The sequence below is a fragment of the Typopeltis vanoorti genome, chromosome 10, assembly GCF_054136105.1.
Source record: "Typopeltis vanoorti isolate ZY-2024b chromosome 10, IOZ_Tvanoo_1.0, whole genome shotgun sequence".
In the NCBI taxonomy this organism is placed as follows: domain Eukaryota; kingdom Metazoa; phylum Arthropoda; class Arachnida; order Uropygi; family Thelyphonidae; genus Typopeltis; species Typopeltis vanoorti.
The window spans coordinates 104,467,510-104,488,044 of NC_143558.1; the positions used below are offsets into that span (position 1 = coordinate 104,467,510).

Below are 20,535 nucleotides of genomic sequence, written 5' to 3' on the forward strand. Positions count from 1 at the left end.
GACCCAAACCATCAAAACAATATCTATCATATCTGTTCTTGAATTTATTTACAGACAAAGAACTCACAACTGAGTCAGGCAATGCATTCCACTTATTCACCACCCTCCAGGCGAAAAACCTCGTTCTCACACCATTGTTAACAACACTTTTCCTTAATTTCTAGGGATGATTAAATTTTCATTTACACCCTGCTTGATAAGAAATTTCTGAAATTACATAGATAGTCATATCAGTTTTAGAAAGTTCATATTAACACGTTCATTGCCAAGCTGAAAATTGGAATTTCGTGTGGTGGCCAAATTTTTTTTATTTTTTTATTTAGTTAGCGGCGTCCACGCGATAACGTGTGATCAGCCGTTTGATGAGAACTCGCATCGCGTGATTGGCAATGAACGTTCATTGCCAAGCTGAAAATTGGAATTTCGTGTGGTGGCCAAACTTTTTTTATTTTTTTATTTAGTTAGCGACGTCTACGCAATAACGCGTGATCGGCCGCTCGGTGAGAACTCGCAACACGTGATATCGCGTGATTGGCAATGAATGTGTTAAAAGACAGCTTTGCTAATAAAATTCAAAGATAATATTTTAATGTTGTAATTTTTACCATTTCTAGAATATTGAATATTTGCAATCCTTCCTATGTGACTTAATATTTTCACAAAACGTTTTGACTGATAAACAACAAAAGCACTTATTGACCTTATCAGATACCCTTGATAAGTGGAAAGTCACCTTTTCATCTATACCTACAGTGACAAAAGGCTCTCCTTTAGTAGAGGTAAGCTATTTGAAATACTAATTTAGTAAAAATCACAATTTTTTTTATTTTTCAATATGTGTTTTTTTTTTTTTTCCCAAACAGAATTTTAATGTATATAATAATAGAAAATCTCTTTTTTTTTTTTTGCTAACTTTAAGGCAGCAGTTCTAATTTAAGCATATTGGCTAAGATAGAAAAAGAGAGAGTTTGGGAGAGAAGCTAGAAATTCTGACATGTGAAAAAGGTTCATTGAATTCAATGTAATGGCTATATCTGTTGATTATATGATGGAACCACTTTTTAGCAGTTTTGTATTTTTGTATACACTAACAACAACAACAATCTTTTATCCAGACTTAATTATTAACATTCATCTTATGGCTCAGAATTAATAAAAATGTTTTATAAATAATAATAATTGAATTGAACAACAGAAATTATAAAATTTAAGAAGTCTTCTTGAGACAATATTAAGTGATTTTAGTCATTTTATTGAATGTTTTAAAATTAGTGTTTCCCAAATTTTTGAAAACTTGTGACAACCATATTTATTATTATTATTATACGCAAAATTTCATTAAATCAGAACTCATCACAAGAGGGCCTATACTATACCACAACAATGGGGCTATGCTACCCATTATTTTTACAATGCCTCTCATAAGAAATTGTGAGTGCATTTTGTAACCCATTTCACCAATAAGCAGAACAAAGTTATGTCTGTGAAAGTTATAACTTTCATGGACCTCAAGGAGGGGATTTTTTACGTTGATAGTGGTAGACAATGGGGAATGCCATGTGCGAAAAGTAGGAGTAATGGTGCAAAGACAGCCAAAACAATTTGATGCATTTTGTGACAATAATAATAAAATATAATGAAGCTAATTTGCTGTTCTTCATTATTGGATGTTATATTGCCATGTAGTTTCTCCAACAGATCATACTAATATAAAAGTGGCATGGTGGGGGTTGGACATTACTAGTGTGTTAATTTTATCTTGCTCCCACCTTCTTCTTCTTCTTCTTTGGTGCATCAATCCAAAGATTGGTAATTATAGCAGAACATCACAACATCCTGTCTTGTGACCTCCTTTTTATCTCTTCATAACTCTTAGCTCCAGTTAGCATCATTATGTTATTTATATATGAAATTCTTGTCTGCCTTGTGGCCTCTTTCCTTCTACAGTCCCCTCCATTATTTCTGTAATCAGTCCCCCATGCCTCAAATGGTGTCCAGTTTTTTCTTCTCTTAGTGATGTGTTTCATTAATGACCACTCTTCATGAACTGTATTTAGAACTTCTTCATTACTTTTCCTTTCTGTCCAACTAATTTTCATCATCTTTCTCCAGCACCAAAGTTCAAATGCCTCCAAATTTTTCATGTCTTGTTTTGTTAGGGTCAAGGCCTCACAACCATATAATGCAATGCTCCATATGTATGTTTTCACTAGCCTTTTTTTGAGCTGGATGCTAAGTCCTTTACTGGTAAAAATGTTTCTTCTGTTATAGAATGCTTTTTTTTTACTATTATGACAATAATAGTAAAATACAATGCTTCTGCCTTGGTATCTCCACTTGGGCCTGGCTCCCACTGAAGAGACCTCAATAAAGGTCGAAACTAGTCTGGGTAGTGGCCCTTCCCCTTAATGCATAACATTATACATATCTGCAAGGAGATGTGTTTTGCATTGTGGGAGATACTGAGATAGGAGTGTTGGTAGCTTACTCCACCTTTGCAAGGAGTTGCCCGGTGGTGTACCACTTTACCCCAGTCCTGAAGATAATTTCAGGTGCAAACTTTGTTTGCACACACTTGGATAAAGGATTAAACAAAATTTATTATAGTCTAACCAAGTGAAAAATAAACTTTTAACATTAAAAATGTTACTATACTCTGCTCTAAGTTTAATGATTTTGTAAACAAGCCCACACCCTAGAAACACTGTAAGCACATAACTTTTACCACAACTCTTACTCATAAACACACACTTATTTACAATTAATTATTCCATAAATCCTATCTGAAATGGGAGCCTTTTTTACAAAAAATCTTCCAGTGAAATGACACTTGGCGATTTGATTTATATTTTGCTTTGTTTTCTAAGAATTTTCTTTTATTCAATGATGATTAGTATACACTTTTTGCATAGTAATACATGCAAGAATAATTTCCAATTATCCACCCGTTCATGAATCGTAAGTTCATTACATAACTTTTTTTTTTCAAGCAGCTCTTCTGTCTTATCAATAATAGATATGTCACATATTCTGTTATTTTGCTGGAGATTAATAGATGCAGCCCCCTTCTAATAATGCATAGAAAGATTCTATTTTATTCAAGAAATGATTAATTTTTACTCATTACATCTACTCTTTCTGAACAGTGGAATAAAAATGTTCCTATAGCATAAAAAGCATTTTATCCTCAACAGACACTGTACTGCAGAAGCAAGTCATTTTGTTCTATCACTAAATACAATACAGAGACATTTACAGTCTATGTACTATATTTAGCAACAATTAGTGTAAATAGAGACAACTGGAATGACTTCATAATGAAAAATATTCCCCTCCCCTCCCACAGACACTTTGCTGCATGCCTGCATGCAAAACAGATTTATGGTAGCACTAAAAATAGTATCTAACTAAACACATTTGTCCTGACATCCTCTTTTAAATTTTCAGGTGCAGAAAATATATATAACAACTGTTTATAATGCAGTCATTGGGTAGAGAAGTACACAATTTATGTAAAGCAAATGAAGATGCATATACACATAAACATATATATATATATATATATATATATATAGAGAGAGAGAGAGAGAGAGAGAGAGATTGTCTTGCCATAAAAACTGTTACAACTTCCCCACAATCCCACGCTGCACACAGAATTGTGCAAACCTAGTTCCATTAATAGTGCTGTGCACCGCCAACATACGCGTGTTTATCGGTAGTGAGAGAGTTGTCCAGCCGTGTGAGTTAACATACAGTGCGGAGATAATGAAAACCTCAGACTACTAACCATTATAACACAATATTAACAATATTAATATTGTTAAATATTAACAATGTTAACCATTATAACAAATGGCAGGCAGAAGACATGTCTAACTGCCAAAAGGCAGGTTGACCACTCTGCATTAGGATGCAACAGCTTGTGAGGGCTGTGAAGGCATGCCTCTGCAGTAATCCTGTGATAATGCAGAAAGCAATGTCGCAAGATATGAATATTTTGCGGAGAATAATGTCACATGTACTAACTATGACCTGGGGGTGAGACACTCTTGTTGGTTCTACTCGAATTGTGCAATTCTAACACCACAACTTATGTTGCAGAGAGTGATAAAATTGAAGGCACTTCTTCAGTGGTATGAGAACAACAGATACAGAGATATCCTCTTCAGGAATGAGAAGATTTTCACCATTGAAGAGTTGTTTAATAACCAAAACCCGAGGATTGAAGGAATTAAGAATTAAATAAAATTAATAATTCATATGTTGCTTTGTTATTTTCAGCTTAATACATTGCTTTTTTCATTTTCACCTTCTGCACATATTTGAGTTGTTTTCATTTCATTTAAAAAAATAAATAAATATGTAATATGATCATTCATTAAATCTTGTTCATTGCATACAAACAAGTTTATAATCTTATAGGTTAAAAAAAACTGGCTGAAAAAGATAAATGAAGACAAATCTCATTGGGATAAAGATAAAGAAACAACAAGAAAAAGGTAGCCCTTTTATGATTTTTCAATATTCAGTGCAGCCCTCTTGTCTATGCTGTAATTATTGCATACTTTATTCTGCATAATATTTTCTTCATGTTCACAAAATTCATTCCTTATTTATTTATTCCAACTGTAAAGCTGAAATTTAGTTTTACTGCTTTGTGTTTTTAAAGTGTATATTTAAAACATGACTTTATGCTTTATTTTGGATTCCAATATTATCAAGAACATTTCATTATTTGAGTGAGTGGGGTACTGTGTGAATGTCTTTGTTTACAATATTTTTTAATAATAATTAAATGAGTACATCAATATATATTACAATGTAACATCTGATAGTATCATAAGCATTGTAGTAGAAAAAACTAATGAGATAAGCTCTGAAGATTCACTAAAAACAGTTATTTAAAATGCAGGTTTCTTTCCAAAAATATTCCAGCATTTACAAGAGTGCCTTTCCTGTTATAAGACTTTCATCGGTCAGACTGGAAGTAGTTTTGAAATTCAGGAGAATGAAGATTTCAGTGACATTTTCCACAAACGCAAGGATAAATAGATATTAACTTCATATCTTTACAGAACAATGTTATGGACTAATCAACAGCTTTGATGGTTTATCTTGACACAAACCTTGTATTCCTACTGAGGCTACACACTTATGTGACAGTTCACACAAAATCCATTCTCATCTTGTATGACATCTGGAAGTACATTCATGCAGTATATCAAATCTTTTCTATGCTAGTAATCACATTTGAGTCATACAAAAACAATGAAAACTGTATTTTTGTATCTCACTTATTATATTTAGTTATTGTATTCTTTTCTTTAAACTATGAAAATTTGGATGAATATATAAATGAAAAATAAAAAAAATATGCCAGCATGGCTAAAGGAAATAATTAAGCTGTGGATTTTATTTATCTACTTTATGAGCTAATACCACCAAGTTGTATTAGCTCATATTTATTTTGCTTCTCAGATTATACTTAGATGATGATAAAGAGCGATCAAAAGGTCTTGACCTGGGAGGTAGCTAAATATGTGGAATTTTTAATTAAGACAGGGTACACGTGGAATTACCAGGCTGGTAAGTATGACAAGCTTCGGAGATTGCTTGGTTCAGTGCCATGGCATGTAAAACTGCAAGTTTTACATGCCATGGGAGGTGCCATAGTGCATAGGAGGTGGTTAAGGAGAATTTGCAGGAGGCAATGGCTAACTGTATACCTAGAGTCCAAATAGTAAATCAAGTAGGGGTTAAATGGATGAATAACACCATTAAGCTTGAGGTGCAAAAAAAGAAACAACTGTGGAGGGAATTTAAGGATAAAGATGACCTGCAGGCACACGAATGGTAGAAAGCGCAGGCCAGAAGGGTAACGAGTGTGGTAAGAAAAATGGATCATGAAAGGGAATTAGCCATGCAAGCTAAAGAGAATCCCAAACAGTTTTTTCGATATGCTGCAAATAAAATAAAAAATGTATACGGCAGAATGATTTTAAGGAATGCCAATGGTAGGGAGGTAACCAAATCAGTTGATATAGTGGAATTACTAAGCTAGCACTTTGCAAGAGTATATCATCCAGGTGGTGATATTGCAGGAATGAAGGAACCAATAGCTTATACGGGAATTGTGGTGAATGAAGTGGAGGTGAATAGTCTATTACAAAACCTTAATGTGAATACATATGTGGGATTGGATGGTATACCAGCTCGGGTTGTAGTGAAGCAGCTAAGGAACTGTCAGTGCACTTGACCATTTTGTTTAATTTGAGTCTCGGGTCTGGGTTGAGGGAGTCGAAAGAGGGGAAAATAGTTCCACTGCATAAAGGAGGTTCCAAGACTGCTGTTGCAAATTTTCAACCGATCAGCATATCAGGAGTCGTTGTCAAGGTCTTGAAGAAAGTAGTCAAGAGAAAAATACAGGACTGGATAGATGAAAATGGGATACTGTATGGGGGACAACATGGTTTTGTGAAGGGTAGATCATGCCTCGGTAACTTGCTCACGTTTTATAACACAGTGACGGCTGAACTAGATAAGGGTAATGGGTTAACAGTGATACTGCTGGACCTTGCTAAGGCCTTGGACAGGATACCACGTGGAATTCTTATCAGTAAACTGCAGCATATGGGGATGGATATAGGGTTGGTGAGATGGATAGGAGGGTGGTTGATGGAGAGATATCAGAGAGTAGTTTATTCAGGGGTAGAGTCCAAAAGATGGCCTGTGACTAGTGGTGTGCCACAGGGTTTCATTCTTAGACCACTACTATTTAATTTGTTCATTAACAATATAGGAAAGAATCTGAGAGGAACTGTTCATTTGTTTGCTGATGCAAAGATGGGTAGAGCAATAGTGAATGCACATGATGTCAAAATTTTGCAGGATGATTTAGATAGATTGAAGGACTGGGCTAAGGAGAATGGATGTCAATTTAATGTGGCAAAATGTAAGGTTATGCATTTTGGGGTGAAAAGATTAGTAGCAGTATACCACATTGGTGGAACTGTACTCCAGGAGATTGACGAGGCCAGGGATTTGGGAGTGTTGGTGGATAGGGAGCTGATGTTTAGGGGGCACATTGCAAAAGTGGCTAAAGCAGCTCATCAAATCACTTGGTTGCTAAAGAATTCTTTGACGAGCAGAGACAAGCAAGTTATTGTTCCTCTGTATCTAGCTTTGATAAGACCCCAAAATGATTAACCGTGCCCAGATTTGGCACCAAGGTTTCTTCTTGATGGGAAGGAGGTGGAGCACATTGCAAAAGTGGCTAAATCAGCTCATCAAATCACTTGGTTGCTGAAGAATTCTTTGACGAGCAGAGACAAGCAAGTTATTGTTCCTCTGTATCTAGCCTTGATAAGACCCCAAAATGATTAACTGTGCCCAGATTTGGGCACCAGGGTTTCTTCTTGATGGGAAGGAGGTGAAGAGGATCCAGCGACCAAGATGATAGTAGGTCTATGGAATGAACCTTATGAGAACAGGTTGAAGATTTGTGGGTTGCAGAAATTGGCTGATAGGTGGAAAAGGGGTGATATGCTTGAGACATTCAAATTACTGAATGGTTTCTATAAGATTAATTCAGAGGATATTTTTGAGAACAGGACTGGTGGTCAGAGGACTTGGGGCCATACATGGAAGCTGGGCAAGAGCGTGGTTAGCAGGGATGTTATAGCTAGTTTTTTACTTGGAGAGTGGTGAATGAGTGGAATAAGTTGCCAGAGTCTGCTGTGGATGCCATGACTGTGAATGTGTTGAAGGCAAAGTATGATAGATACTGTGTGAATTTTGAATAGTTCTTGACATGATGTTAGGGCCTCCCTCGATGAGTCTAAGGACTCCTTGGAGTTGTTCGTAATAATAATAATGATCTGTAGTTATTACTGAAAAATAACTAAATTTTAAAAAAATTATATAATCGAACAGAAAAAAAAATTGCATTTTTTTTTATTTTACCTATGAGTGCTATTATTTAAATAATATGGAAACCTCAACCATAAAGAAAAATTATGTCAACTAATTTTAGCAGTGACATCAGAATATGGCTGATCTTACTTGCAATTAATATAGCAATTTTTTTAATGTTAGAGGAATTTTATAAACAACAGCACTAATATATTGTATTCAGCATACTAAAAATAAAATGCAAAAAAGGTCATGAAGAACATGAGTCTTATATTAAATATCAAAAATCTGGACTTTCTGACCATGCCATCACCACCAATCACAGAATTCTCTGAAATAAGACAACAATCTTTTATAAAAACTGATTTCTTATAGGACATATTGATAAAGCACCTTGTGTATCATTGCTCTATTGTACTATCCTGAATTGATCTGATGTGCTACATTTATCTCCTTTATGGGAAATTGTGCTTTTTTTTTTTAATTGGTTGACCTTTCCTAACTTTTAATTATATATATATATATATATAAATACATTTTTTTAGGGAAATATTGAACAATATTTATCTTACACTAGCTACTAAGTAGGCACTTCTTTGAATTTTCTTCATCATCATCATCAAATTCCTGCCATGTACCCTCAACGGGTGTACAGGATATGATAGTACTACATGAAAAAAATTACATCATTACTAACTTCCTATTGACAATTTTCCTCCAAATCAGTCTGTTACTTGTCAAGACTCCAACATCATCAGATCTTATATTTCTATCGTCTAAGGCACTTTGTACCGTATCAATCCACCTATATCTTGGTCTTCCTCTGGATCGTTTTGCTGCCAACCTGGCAGAGAACACTTGTTTTGCTAATCTTTCCTCGCCCATTCTGTTTAAGTGACCATACCACCTGAGGTTAGCTCTGCTAATGCATTCCTGGATACTGACAATGTCAAGTTCTTTCCTAATATCCTCGTTTTTAATATGATATTGCCATTGATGCCATCTGTTCACGCCTATAATCTTTCTCAGGACTCTCATATCTGCAGTCTCTAGTCTTTGGTCAAGTGTTTTACTTCTGACCCAGCTCTCAGATCCATAAGTTAAAACTTTTTGAACACTGTCTTGTATACAGCTAATTTAGTGTTCCCACTAATTTCTCTCTTATTCCATATGAATTTATTCAATTGATTTCCCACCATACCAGCTTTGCTGATTCTGTTGTCTATTTCTATATTTAATTTACCATCTTCAGTAAAAATCGTGCCTAAGCATCTGAAATGTTTTACTTGTTCCACAGGTTCTCCATTCACAACACAGTTGACATTTTCAATGATTCTGCCTATTTTCATTGTCTTTGTCTTTTTATTGCTGACCTTCATACCATATCTATTACAACAGCAATTGAATTTAGTCAGAGAATCTTGCAGACTTGTAGCGGATTTATTTAGAAGTATAACATCATCTGCATAAAGCAAAGAGCTGACATTAACATCTCCAATTTTGATATCATGTTTAATACCACTTTCCTTCATAATGTGATCCATATAGATAATGATCCTTGTCTCACAGCAGATTTAACATTAAACCATCTTCCTGTACTCCATCATCATCATCATCATCAAATTCCTGCCATGTACTCTCAAGGGGTGTACAGGATATGACAGTACTACATGAAAAAATTACATCATTACTAACTTCCTATCTACAATTTTCCTCCAAATCAGTCTGTTACTTGTCAAGACTCCAACATTATCAGATCTTATATTTCTATCGTCTAAGGCACTTTGTACCATATCAGTCCACCTATATCTTGGTCTTCCTCTGAGTCGTTTTCCTGCCAACCTGGCAGAGAACACTTGTTTGGCTAATCTTTCCTCTCCCATTCTCTTTAAGTGACCATACCACCTGAGATTAGCTCTGCTAATGCATTCCTGGATGCTGACAATGTCAAGTTATTTCCTAATATCCTTGTTTATAATATGATATTACCATTGATGCCATCTTCACGCCCCTAATCTTTCGCAAGACTCTCATATCTGTGGTCTCAAGTCTTTGGTCAAGTGTTTAACTTCTGAACCAGCTCTCAGATCCATAAGTTAAAATTGGTTTGGACACTGTCTTGTATACAGCTAATTTAGTGTTCCACTAATTTCTCTCTTATTCCATATGAATTTATTCAATTGACTTCCCACCATACCAGCTTTGCTGATTCTGTTGTCTATTTCTATATTTAATTTACCATCTTCAGTAAAAATCGTCCCTAAGTAGCTGAAATGATTTACTCGTTCCACAGGTTCTCCATTCACAACACAGTTGACTTTTTCAATGATTCTGCCTATTTTCATTGTCTTTGTCTTTTTATTGCTAACCTTCATACCATACCTATTACAACAGCAATTGAATTTAGTCAGAAAATCTTGCAGACTTGTAGCGGATTTATTTAGAAGTATAACATCATCCGTATAAAGCAAAGAGCTGACATTAACATCTCCAATTTTGATATCATGTTTAATACCACTTTCCTTCATAATGTGATCCATATAAATAATGAATAACAGAGGGGATAATGTACATCCTTGTCTCACACCAGATTTAACATTAAACCATCTTCCTGTACTTCCTTCAATTCTAACTGCTGACTTACAACTCAAATAAAGACTAAGTATTGCATGATATAATGCCCCATTGACACCATATAACTGCAGCGTATTGAATAGCTTCTCTCTTGGCACCTTTTCATATGCCTTTTCCAAATCGACAAAACTTAAATATAGATCTTTGTTATATTCCCATGCTTTCTTGACTATTTGTCGTAAAGTGAAGATCTGATCCTGACAGCCTCTATTTGGCCTGAATCCAGCTTGTTCTTCACCAAGCTTTTCTTCCACAATTTTTCTCAACCGTTTCTCAAGTACACTTGATTGATCTTGCCAGGAACACTCAGTAGGGAAATACATCTGTAATTCTCACATTCAGTTTTATTTCCCTTTTTATATATGGGTACTATGAGAGCTCTACTCCAATCATCGGGAATTCGTCCCTTTGTCCAGGCTTTCTGAACTATGCAGTGCAGCCACTGTAAGACTTTTATACCACCATACTTCAGCATTTCTGGTTGAATATCATCTACTCCTGCTGCCTTTCCACATTTCAAGCCTTTGATGGCTTTTTCTACTTCAAGTATGGATATGTATTCCTGACTGCATGCATGGTCAGTGTTTTTTATCACTGTGCTGTCATGACTGCTTGTTTCATTTAGCAGTTTTCAAAGTAATTACTCCGTACTTCAAGGATATCTTTTTCTACCGTTTTCATGTCACCTTTATCATCTCTAACTCCTTTTACAGCACTCTTTCCTCCATTCCTAAGCTTCTTCAACAACCTCCAGAATATTTTGCCACCTTCTTGATATTTATTTTCTATATTCTTGCCAAAGTCCTCCCATGACTTTTGTTTAGCTAGTTTTACACACTGTTTAGCTTTCTTACATTTGTCTCTGTATTCTGTAAGAGTAAAAGCTGACTTATTTGCCAGGAACTTGATGTGCTTTCTTCTTTTCCTTCACTGCCTCTTTAACTTCCTGTGTCCACCTGGGAGTTCTGATTTTTTTTTTTTATCCTTGCACACAACCTCACCATATGCCTCTCTGGCAGAATCAGTCAATGTTTTTTTCAGAGTTTGCCACTGAATCTCCAAGGTTTGATTCCTGTTCTCAAACTCTTTCATTTTCTTTTCAATAATCTTTCTGTATTTTAGTCTACAATTCACATCTGAGAGCTGCTCAACTTTTATTCGCTTTAAAACTTTCTTACATGTTATTCTTTTCAATATGAAATTCAATTTTATCCTGCTCAAGACTAAATAGTGATCACTTCCAATTTCAAATCCTCTGTACACTCTGGTGTCCTGCACCAGGGAGAAAACATCACTATCAACAATAACATAGTCAATGAGACTTTTCTTATTCCTAGCCTCTTCTCTCCATGTGAATTTGTGCACATTTTTATGTTGGAACATGGTGTTAGTAATAACCAGTCCATGTCCTGAGCAGAAATCCAACAGATATTTGCCATTATTATTAGCTTTGCTCTTTTCTCCGAATTTTCCCAAAACATTTTTGTATGTCTCACAATCATTTCCTACTCTGCTATTTAGATCTCCAACAAGGACCAACTTTTCCTTTTTCATTGTGTCAGTTGCTTTTTCTAAAGCATCAAAAAATTCCTCCACTTCTACCTTAGTAGAACCTTCTGTGGGATCATAGGCACAAATAAGTCTCATTGTCCAGTTCCCCATTCTTATATTTGCCCACATTACTCTACTTGAGACTGACTGCCATTCAAGAAGATTAGCCTCGTATTTTGTATTGAATACTATGGCTAATCCTTCTTTTCCTTGATTGTCATTGCCTGAATATAACATTTTGTATTTATTGCTCAGAAAGATCATCTGTTCCACTTTATGTACCAAAGATTCCTGTGAAACAGACAAAAACTTTGCAAATAAATATCAAGATTTATCATGTGAATATTCTGTTTTTTTTTTTTTTTTTTTTTTTTTTTTAAAGAAAAGTTTGAAAAGTTTGGTAAAAAAATTAGTTAAACACATTTTTTTTAAAGAAAAAATCACCTTTATTTCTCAACATAGTCTCCAAGGTCTACACATTTGGTCCAGCGAGTTTCAATGTTTTCATTCCATCTAAAAAGTAAGATTTGTCAATTTGTGCAAAATTGTCATTGACAGCCTTGATGATATCCTTGTTTGAAGAAATTTTTTGCCACCGAGCCAAATTTTTAAGTTTGAGAACAAGAAGTCACACAGGTCCAAGTCCAGAGAATATAGTGGATGTGGAACCAATTTGAACCTCAATTTGTGCAATTTTGCCATTATGGCGGCCAATGTTTTGGAAAGTCTTGATGAAAGAGCACTTTTTTGTGCGACAATATTTGCCGTTTTTTCTTCAATTCTTCCTTTAAATTGTCCAACAATGATGCATAATAGACTTCTGTGATTGTCTTACCCTTTTCGAAATAGTCTATCATAATAATTCCTTGGGAATCCCAAAAAAATAGTGGCCATCACCTTCCCAGCTGACAAAACGTTCTTCGCTTTTTTCGGTGTTCTTTCACCAGTCATTGTCCACTGTTTTGACTGCTTCTTGGACTCAGGTGTGAAGTATTGGATCCAAGTGTCGTCTACAGTCACGAATCGATGCAAAAAAATTCCTGTAAATTGTAATTAAACATAGCCAAACACTGTGTTGAAATGTCTTTTCGCATGCGTTTTTTATCGACAGTCAACAATCACAGCACCCATCATGCACATAGCCCTTTTTCATATGCAATTTTTTGTGCAGGGTATTATACACCCATTCTGTTGAGGTGCCTATAATCTCAGCAATCTCACGCACTTTCACTCACCGGTCTTCCATAATGATACTGTGGATTTTGTGACTCATTTCCTTCATAGTGACCTCAGTCAGGCGTCTGGATCACTCTTCATTTTTGATGGACTTATGACCACCTTTAAACTAATTTATCCAAAAATAAATAGTCTTTAATGCTGGTTCAGAATCGCCATGAACTGCATCTAACTCACCTTTGATCTGTGTGGCATCCACTTCAAATAAAAGTGTTTTATCACTGCACAAAACTAATTTTTCTCCATTTTTATGAAAAATGTGAACATGGTCATTTTAAATGTTTGCCAATCAAGAATTATGCATCGCACATGGCTAATATTTTGCCAGGGGTCATGAAAAAGATATGTGCGACACTGGTATGAATGAATGAATTGTGTCGCCATCTATTGGAAATTTACCAAACTTTTCAAATAACCGTCATGCTCAAGGTATTCCAACTGGATGCCATGGAGGTAATGGTTGCAATGTGTTTATGCTAAGAGATTCTTCATGTCAAGGCAATCCCAAGGAGAGAAATCTCATCTTGCCTTGAGTTGAGATTTAAGTGTTTTCAAAGGTAAGGCTGGGATAATATGGTTCTGTTTTGTGGGAAATAAGGCAGGACAGTGTTTTTCAGGCATTAAAATTGACAAGGTTATGAGCCCCATTGAAAAATGGTTTTGATATCAGAATTTAGGTTTGGAGAAGTTGTTTCTGTGTGGTCTGTGGTGGTTTGTTTGTTGCAAACTTTGTCAAATGAGAAGAAGGGATGTAGTGTACTGTTATCATTAAAACTGTGTATTAGATTGATAGTCAACTGGAGCAGGTTATTGATGTATAGAAGAGAGAGGGGGTGGGTGAGAGGACATAACCTTGCAGGACCTCGGCATTAGTCACATAATTAGAAGATAGGAAACCATCCACCATCACATGCAGTGTGCATTTGTTTAGTGAGAAAACTGGCAACCCATTTGTAGATGTCACAGGACAAACTGAATGATGGGAACTTAGTTAATAGGCTTTTGTGCCAGACCTGGTTGAAAGTCATTGAGATTTCAAGTGGAATCACAGGATTTGTCAATCCTTTCCATGGTACTTATCGAGAGGTGGGTGATATAGGTGAGCAGATCCCCTATTGTATGGAATTGGCAGAATCCATACTGGCAGTCATTTATTGAGTTCTTTAGTATAGGAGTTGGGAGTTGATGATTCTGTCCATTATTTTTGAGAGGACTGAGGTAAGAGAGCGAGATTGGGTAATAGTTTTATGCTAAGGATTTTTCACCCTTCTTGGGAATAGGTTTGACATGGACTAATTGCCAGAGTGTAGGGTAGATACCAGTGGAGGTTGGTTGGTTGATTGGTTGATTAGAGTTTATTGGTACAAGGACAGCTAAGTTCATACAGCATCAAATCAAAGGCTGCAGCAGTACTCAAGATAATAATAAATGGAAATAAAGGGATAAATTTGTATGTTATCTATATGTTATGTACAAAGAGCAATTTAAAAAAAAAAATTAAGTTGATCAAATCAGTATCTATATATAAATAGAACATATTATCAAATGCATTTGTATAAATTAATTCTTATTAAAAAGTTAAAACCTTTATGCATTTTATCCAAGTCTGGTAGGCCCTACCTGAAGTTTTATGGCTCAGACAGATTAGTAAAAAATGCATTACTTTCATTCAAGTGAAGTGCTGGCACTCCACTAGAATGTGACAAATGGTGAGATGCATGCATGATGCACTGTTCACACAGTTAGGACATTACCCTCAATAAATACAACTGTGTAAGATGAGTATGACCTATGTGGAACCTATAAAGAACAACTTGCCCTTCTGTTTCTATGTTAACTAAATTATCAGTGCTTAATTTCAGGCTTTAATCTCATGCAGTTTTTCTTTTTTTTTTTTTAAATCACTGCTTCCTGCCATGATGACTGCCATTGGGCATTTGGCTTCAATCTTATAAACTGTCTGTATATGGAACAGTCAAAATAATTATGATCTGATCTGGCAGCTACATCTGCTGTTTTGTTTCCCTTAATTCCAATATGGCTGGGAATCCAGCACAGCCAAACATCAGAAGCAAGGATTTTCATTGGAGTGGACTGCTCTGTGTGCATAAAACAATTACAGATAGACAGATGATGGAGTATGAGACTTCTGTAGTTAAGAAAATGAGAGGTTGCAGGATGGATTGCAAACCTGCCATGTCAGAATACTGTTATGTTTGGTGCAAGTAATCTTGTCAACATTCATGCCAATGACTTGCATAAGCTCTTTAACATGCATACCCAAAAGGATGTATGGCTGTCTGATGTGTGTAATATTGAGCATTCCAAAGCAGAGAAAAGATACTAGTTCATATAGGATGTTCTGGAAGAAACTACTTTTAGTGTGTAGTTAGTGACAAATGTTCCAGACACAGTAGTTCATTTGCCTTGACCTAAAGACTTTGAATGGGCAATGTGCAAAAAACACCAGTAACTATCTGTGATGGTGGATAGGTTCCAACCATTACAGACTGCTCTGCCTTGCAGAACTATAGACTTGGGATCCATAATCCAGCTTTAATAGTAGAATTGCACAAGGTGAAGCAATAAAAATTGAACTGCTTCCTATTCAGTAGAGAAGAGAGCGTGAAGGAGATTCAGTGCTCTCTTACACTTTTCCCTAACTTGAAGAATGTAGAATTAATTAGCAGGAGGAGAAATAATTATGGAAGAGTGACATTGTTAGATGAAAATCAGAGTAGAGTGACTGATGCAGAATACACAATACAGTTTAATTACTTGGGATGTCAAGGATTCAAGATTTGGAAGTGCAAGAGGAGAGTGTGTTACAAATACTGTGTACTCTGGATGTCGATAAGGTAATGGAACTGGATGGGATTTCACTATGTGTTTTAAGAGAATGTACTAAGTATAATAAATTTAGTTTAATCCTTTATCCAAGTGTGAGCAAACAAAGTTTGCGCCTGAAAGTATCTTCAGGACTGCGGTAAGGTGGTACACCACCAGGGCAACTCATTGCAAAGGTGGAGCAAGCTACCAACACTCCTGTCTCAGTATCTCCTATAATGCAAAATACATCTCCTTGCGGATATGTCTAATGTTATGCATTAAGGGAAGGGCCACTACCCAGACTAGTTTCGACCTTTATTGAGGTCTCTTCAGTGGGAGGAAAAATGAACTTTCAACATCTTTCTCTAAATCCAGAGTAATTTATTAAAAAAGGGTGGCACACTATTTGGCAACTCCTATAGGTAGAGATGACCTGCGAATGCTTCTGCCTGGAATCTCAGCTTGGGCTTGGCTCCCACTGAAGAGACCTCAATAAAGGTCGAAACTAGTCTGGGTAGTGGCCCTTCCCTTAATGCATAACATTAGACATATCCGCAAGGAGATGTGTTTTGCATTATAGGAGATACCGAGACAGGAGTGTTGGTAGCTTGCTCCACCTTTGCAATGAGTTGTTCTGGTGTTGTACCACCTTACTCCAGTCCTGAAGATACTTTCAGGCGCAAACTTTGTTTGCTCACACTTGGATAAAGGATTAAACTAAATTTATTATACTCTAACCAAGTGAAAAATAAACTTTCAAGAATGTACTAAGGAATTGATATTTCCATTGACTTGGCTTTTCACCAAGAGTCTGGCTACTGCACAGGTTTTGAAGGAGTGGAAGAAAATAGGGTAATCACTAGTGTTGCCAATTTAGCTCTTTTGGAGCTCCTTTTTTTCTTCCTGAGCTGCAAAATTTTTAAACTAACACCTAGCTCCAAATCTAGCTCCTTCAGAACTTGTTTCAGCTGTGAAAGAAATTGTTTTAAAAGTTTTCCAGATGTTTGCATTTGATAAAGAATTGTATTATACATTTGATGTGAGTATCCTATATGTTTCAAATGCATGATGACGTCAGTCAGTCATGTAGCCCAACAGTCTTCCATTTTGTCACCTTGAAGTTGATAACATCACTAGAAGTTAGTCTGTTGCACAGCGTTTTGGTTGGTAGTTATGATAGTGAGTGGGAAGTTTTCAAAGACTGATCGTAATTCGTTGCAATAAAGAGTTGTAAGGAAGTTTTCAAATACTGATTGTAATTCATTGCAGTAAAGCAAAAATTTAGGAGGAAGTGGTTGCAAATGGGAATGTTAGTAAATGGCTGTGTGAAGTTCCTGGTGACACTACAAAAGGCCACTGTAAGTTTTGCAGATATGATATAGCTGCTAAATATTGTCAGCTTGTAAAGTATAGTGAAACTAAGAAACATCTTGCTGCAGTTCCATATGAGGCTGTTCCTATTGCAAATATGCTTGTGAAGAAGTCTGATGAGACAGCGAACTTTGAAGGCAGTTTAGCATTATTTCCTTGTTGTCACTCATCATTCAACATTTACGATCATCTAGTAGATCTCTGCAAAAATATCATCCCAGACAGTCAAATTATGCCAAAGGTAAAAATGCATCAAACCAAGTGCTCTGCAATTGTAAAGAATATTTCAAGTGAGCATTTTGAAGAAGATCTAATTGCAGACATTGGAGATGAAAATTTCAGCTGGCTGGTAGATGAATTGAATGATATTACAGTGAATATGATTTTAGGAATAGCCATCATTTATTATAGCAAGAAATTCAACAAAAAATTATGCATACATTTCTGAGTATGCTGGTTCTAGAAAAGTGTGATGCTAGTGGTATTGTGGCTGTACTGAAAAAAGAGCTCTTGACCAAGAAACTGGACATTAAAAATCTCATTGCAATTGGACAGACAATACAGACAATGGCAGTGTTATGTTTGGTGTCAATAATGGCATTTATGAAGGCATATATTCCCTCCTTAATTTTAATTAGATGTGTATGCCATTCATTACAACTGGCAATGTCTCACACTTGTGCAGAATCTCTCCCAAGAAAATTAGAATTTTTAGTTATCAAAAAACATATAAGTGGTTTTCACATTCTTCTTCAAGACAAGCAGCATACAAAGAGCTGTATCAAACTATCAACGAAAATGATGCTCCTCTGAAAATTGTAAGCAACTGTGCAACGAGGGGGCTCTCCATTGAACCTGCAGTAGACAGAATTCTCAGCCAGTCGTTGGATTTAAAAACTCACTTCAAAGTTGCGAGTGTGACTGAGAAATGTTACAAAGCTCACATTTTGTGGGAGATGTACAGAGATGAAAGGAATCTGTTGTACCTTTTATTTTTGCATTCTTTTCTAGTTCAAGTTCAGCAAGTTAACAAAATTTTTGAATCTAACAGTGCGGATAAGATGAGATTATTTGAAGACCTTTCTCATTCGATTTGCTCTATTGCTAATATGTTAGTGATACCATCATCCACAGTCAACCCTCTGGAGTCAGAGATTGATGACTATTTGGATCCCAAACCAAATCTTGGTTACTGATTTGAAAGAAAAATTTCAGAGTCGATAAAAAAGAATATAACACAAAATGATGAGTAAAATCTTAGAAATAGAGCAAGACGGTTTCTTCTTGGTCTCTTCAAACAGCTTAGGCAAAGGTTGCCTGAAAACTTGAATATTTTAAGATTGATCTCTTCTTTTTCTGTTGACAGTACCCTAAAACATATAAAAGGACTTGTTACTCCCATCTTAGAAATAATGCTAAAAACGGAAAAAGATGTTGCTGCTGCTGAATACCATTACAATACTATCCACTTAAATAAATGGACAAATATAGAAAACACTGATCTAATCTGGACTGAAGTAAAAAAATACAAAGATGCTTCTGGAATCAATCCATTTAAAGAAATTGCTCAGTGTGCAATAAATTTATTAATACTGCCAAATTCTGATGTGGAAATTGAATCAATTTTTAGTTCCATGAATGTAATTAAAACTAAATTAAGAAACAAGATAGAATTGCCAATCCTGACAGCTATTTTGTCAGTCAAGTATGGCCTCAGGTGTAACAACAAGTGCTGTACAGACTATCATTTAGCAGCATCTACACTGAGTAATATTGGAATGATGGGCACATATAATAAAGCTGAAAATCTAGGGTGAATTAAGTGCAGAAGACCACTTGGAAGATGTCTTTAGCCACTTATGCAAGTATCACTTCAACTTGAATCAAGTAACTGAAAAGTATCAGCTACTACTTCTAAAATTTTAGCTTCTCCTTTTTTAGCTCTTTTTTTTTTTATTTTAAATGTAGCTGTTTTTAGTAATTTTCATTTGGCAACAGTGGTAGTGACATAACGGAAGTGTCAAACTATAGACCACTTTGTATTTCTTCGTATTTGTTAAGATTTTGGAGAAAGTAGTGAGAGACCATATACAGAATTGGGAAGATGAGGGTAATATTATCTGTGAGAGTCAACATGAATTTTTTAAGGGATATTCTTGATTTAGTAATCTAATTGCCTTTCATAATAAAATAACAACAGCATTGATGAGAGAAAGGGATATACTGCCATTTTTTGGATTTTACAAAAGTCTTTGGGGAGTGCCACATGATAAACTGATATTTAAGTTACAGCATATGGGTTTACATATTAGATTTGTGAATTGGATTGGCCATCTGATAGTCATCAGCGACTTGTGTAGGATAGAGTGGCATCAAGGAAACAGATGGTTAAAATGGAGCCCCTCAGGGTTATTGAGACTCATTTAGTTTAAACCATCATATTAGTGAGATTGTCAATGGATTTCAGGGAGATATTCAGTTGTTTTCAGATAATGTGAAGCTTGGAAGAGTTATTAGTGATTGTGGCAATATCATAGCACTTCAAAAGAAATTGAATAACCTGGACAGATGGGCAAATGAATTGGTGTATCAGTTATGCTACTAAATGTAATGTCTTGAAGTTTGGGATCCATTGATGGGTGGGTACATACTTGGTTGGAGGAACCGTACTAGAGGAAGTCAAGGAGGCAAGGAACCTTGGGGTGATGATTTATAGAGACTTGAAATATAGGGAACATATATCAAACGTGGTGAAGGTAACCCAGAGGATTGCTGCAATACTGAAAAAGATGCTGGCCAGCAGAGATAGAAGAGTAGTGATTTTGTATAAAGTCCTGATTAGACCACAACAGGATTATTGTGCTCAGATTTGGTTACTGGAATTTGAAGGAAATAAATTAACCTTGTAGAGGGCATGTAAAGGTAGATAAAAAATAAAATATCATATCTAATATCACAATATTAGTTATGAGAGTAGACTGAGGGCATGTGGAATGCAGAGTT

The 20,535-nt window shown here is 35.6% G+C and overlaps 1 protein-coding gene across 4 annotated transcripts in view; it reads left to right on the forward strand.

Moving 5' to 3' along the window:
- Positions 1 to 20,535, forward strand: part of mv (lysosomal-trafficking regulator mauve) — a 1,073,830-nt gene that overhangs the window by 537,427 nt on the left and 515,868 nt on the right. For all 4 annotated transcript variants that reach the window (XM_090399251.1, XM_090399254.1, XM_090399252.1 and 1 more), the window contains 2 exons: positions 615 to 779; positions 4,423 to 4,499. In XM_090399251.1, coding sequence (XP_090255377.1) covers positions 615 to 779; positions 4,423 to 4,499 — 242 coding nt within the window. The remainder of the gene's footprint in view (positions 1 to 614; positions 780 to 4,422; positions 4,500 to 20,535) is intronic.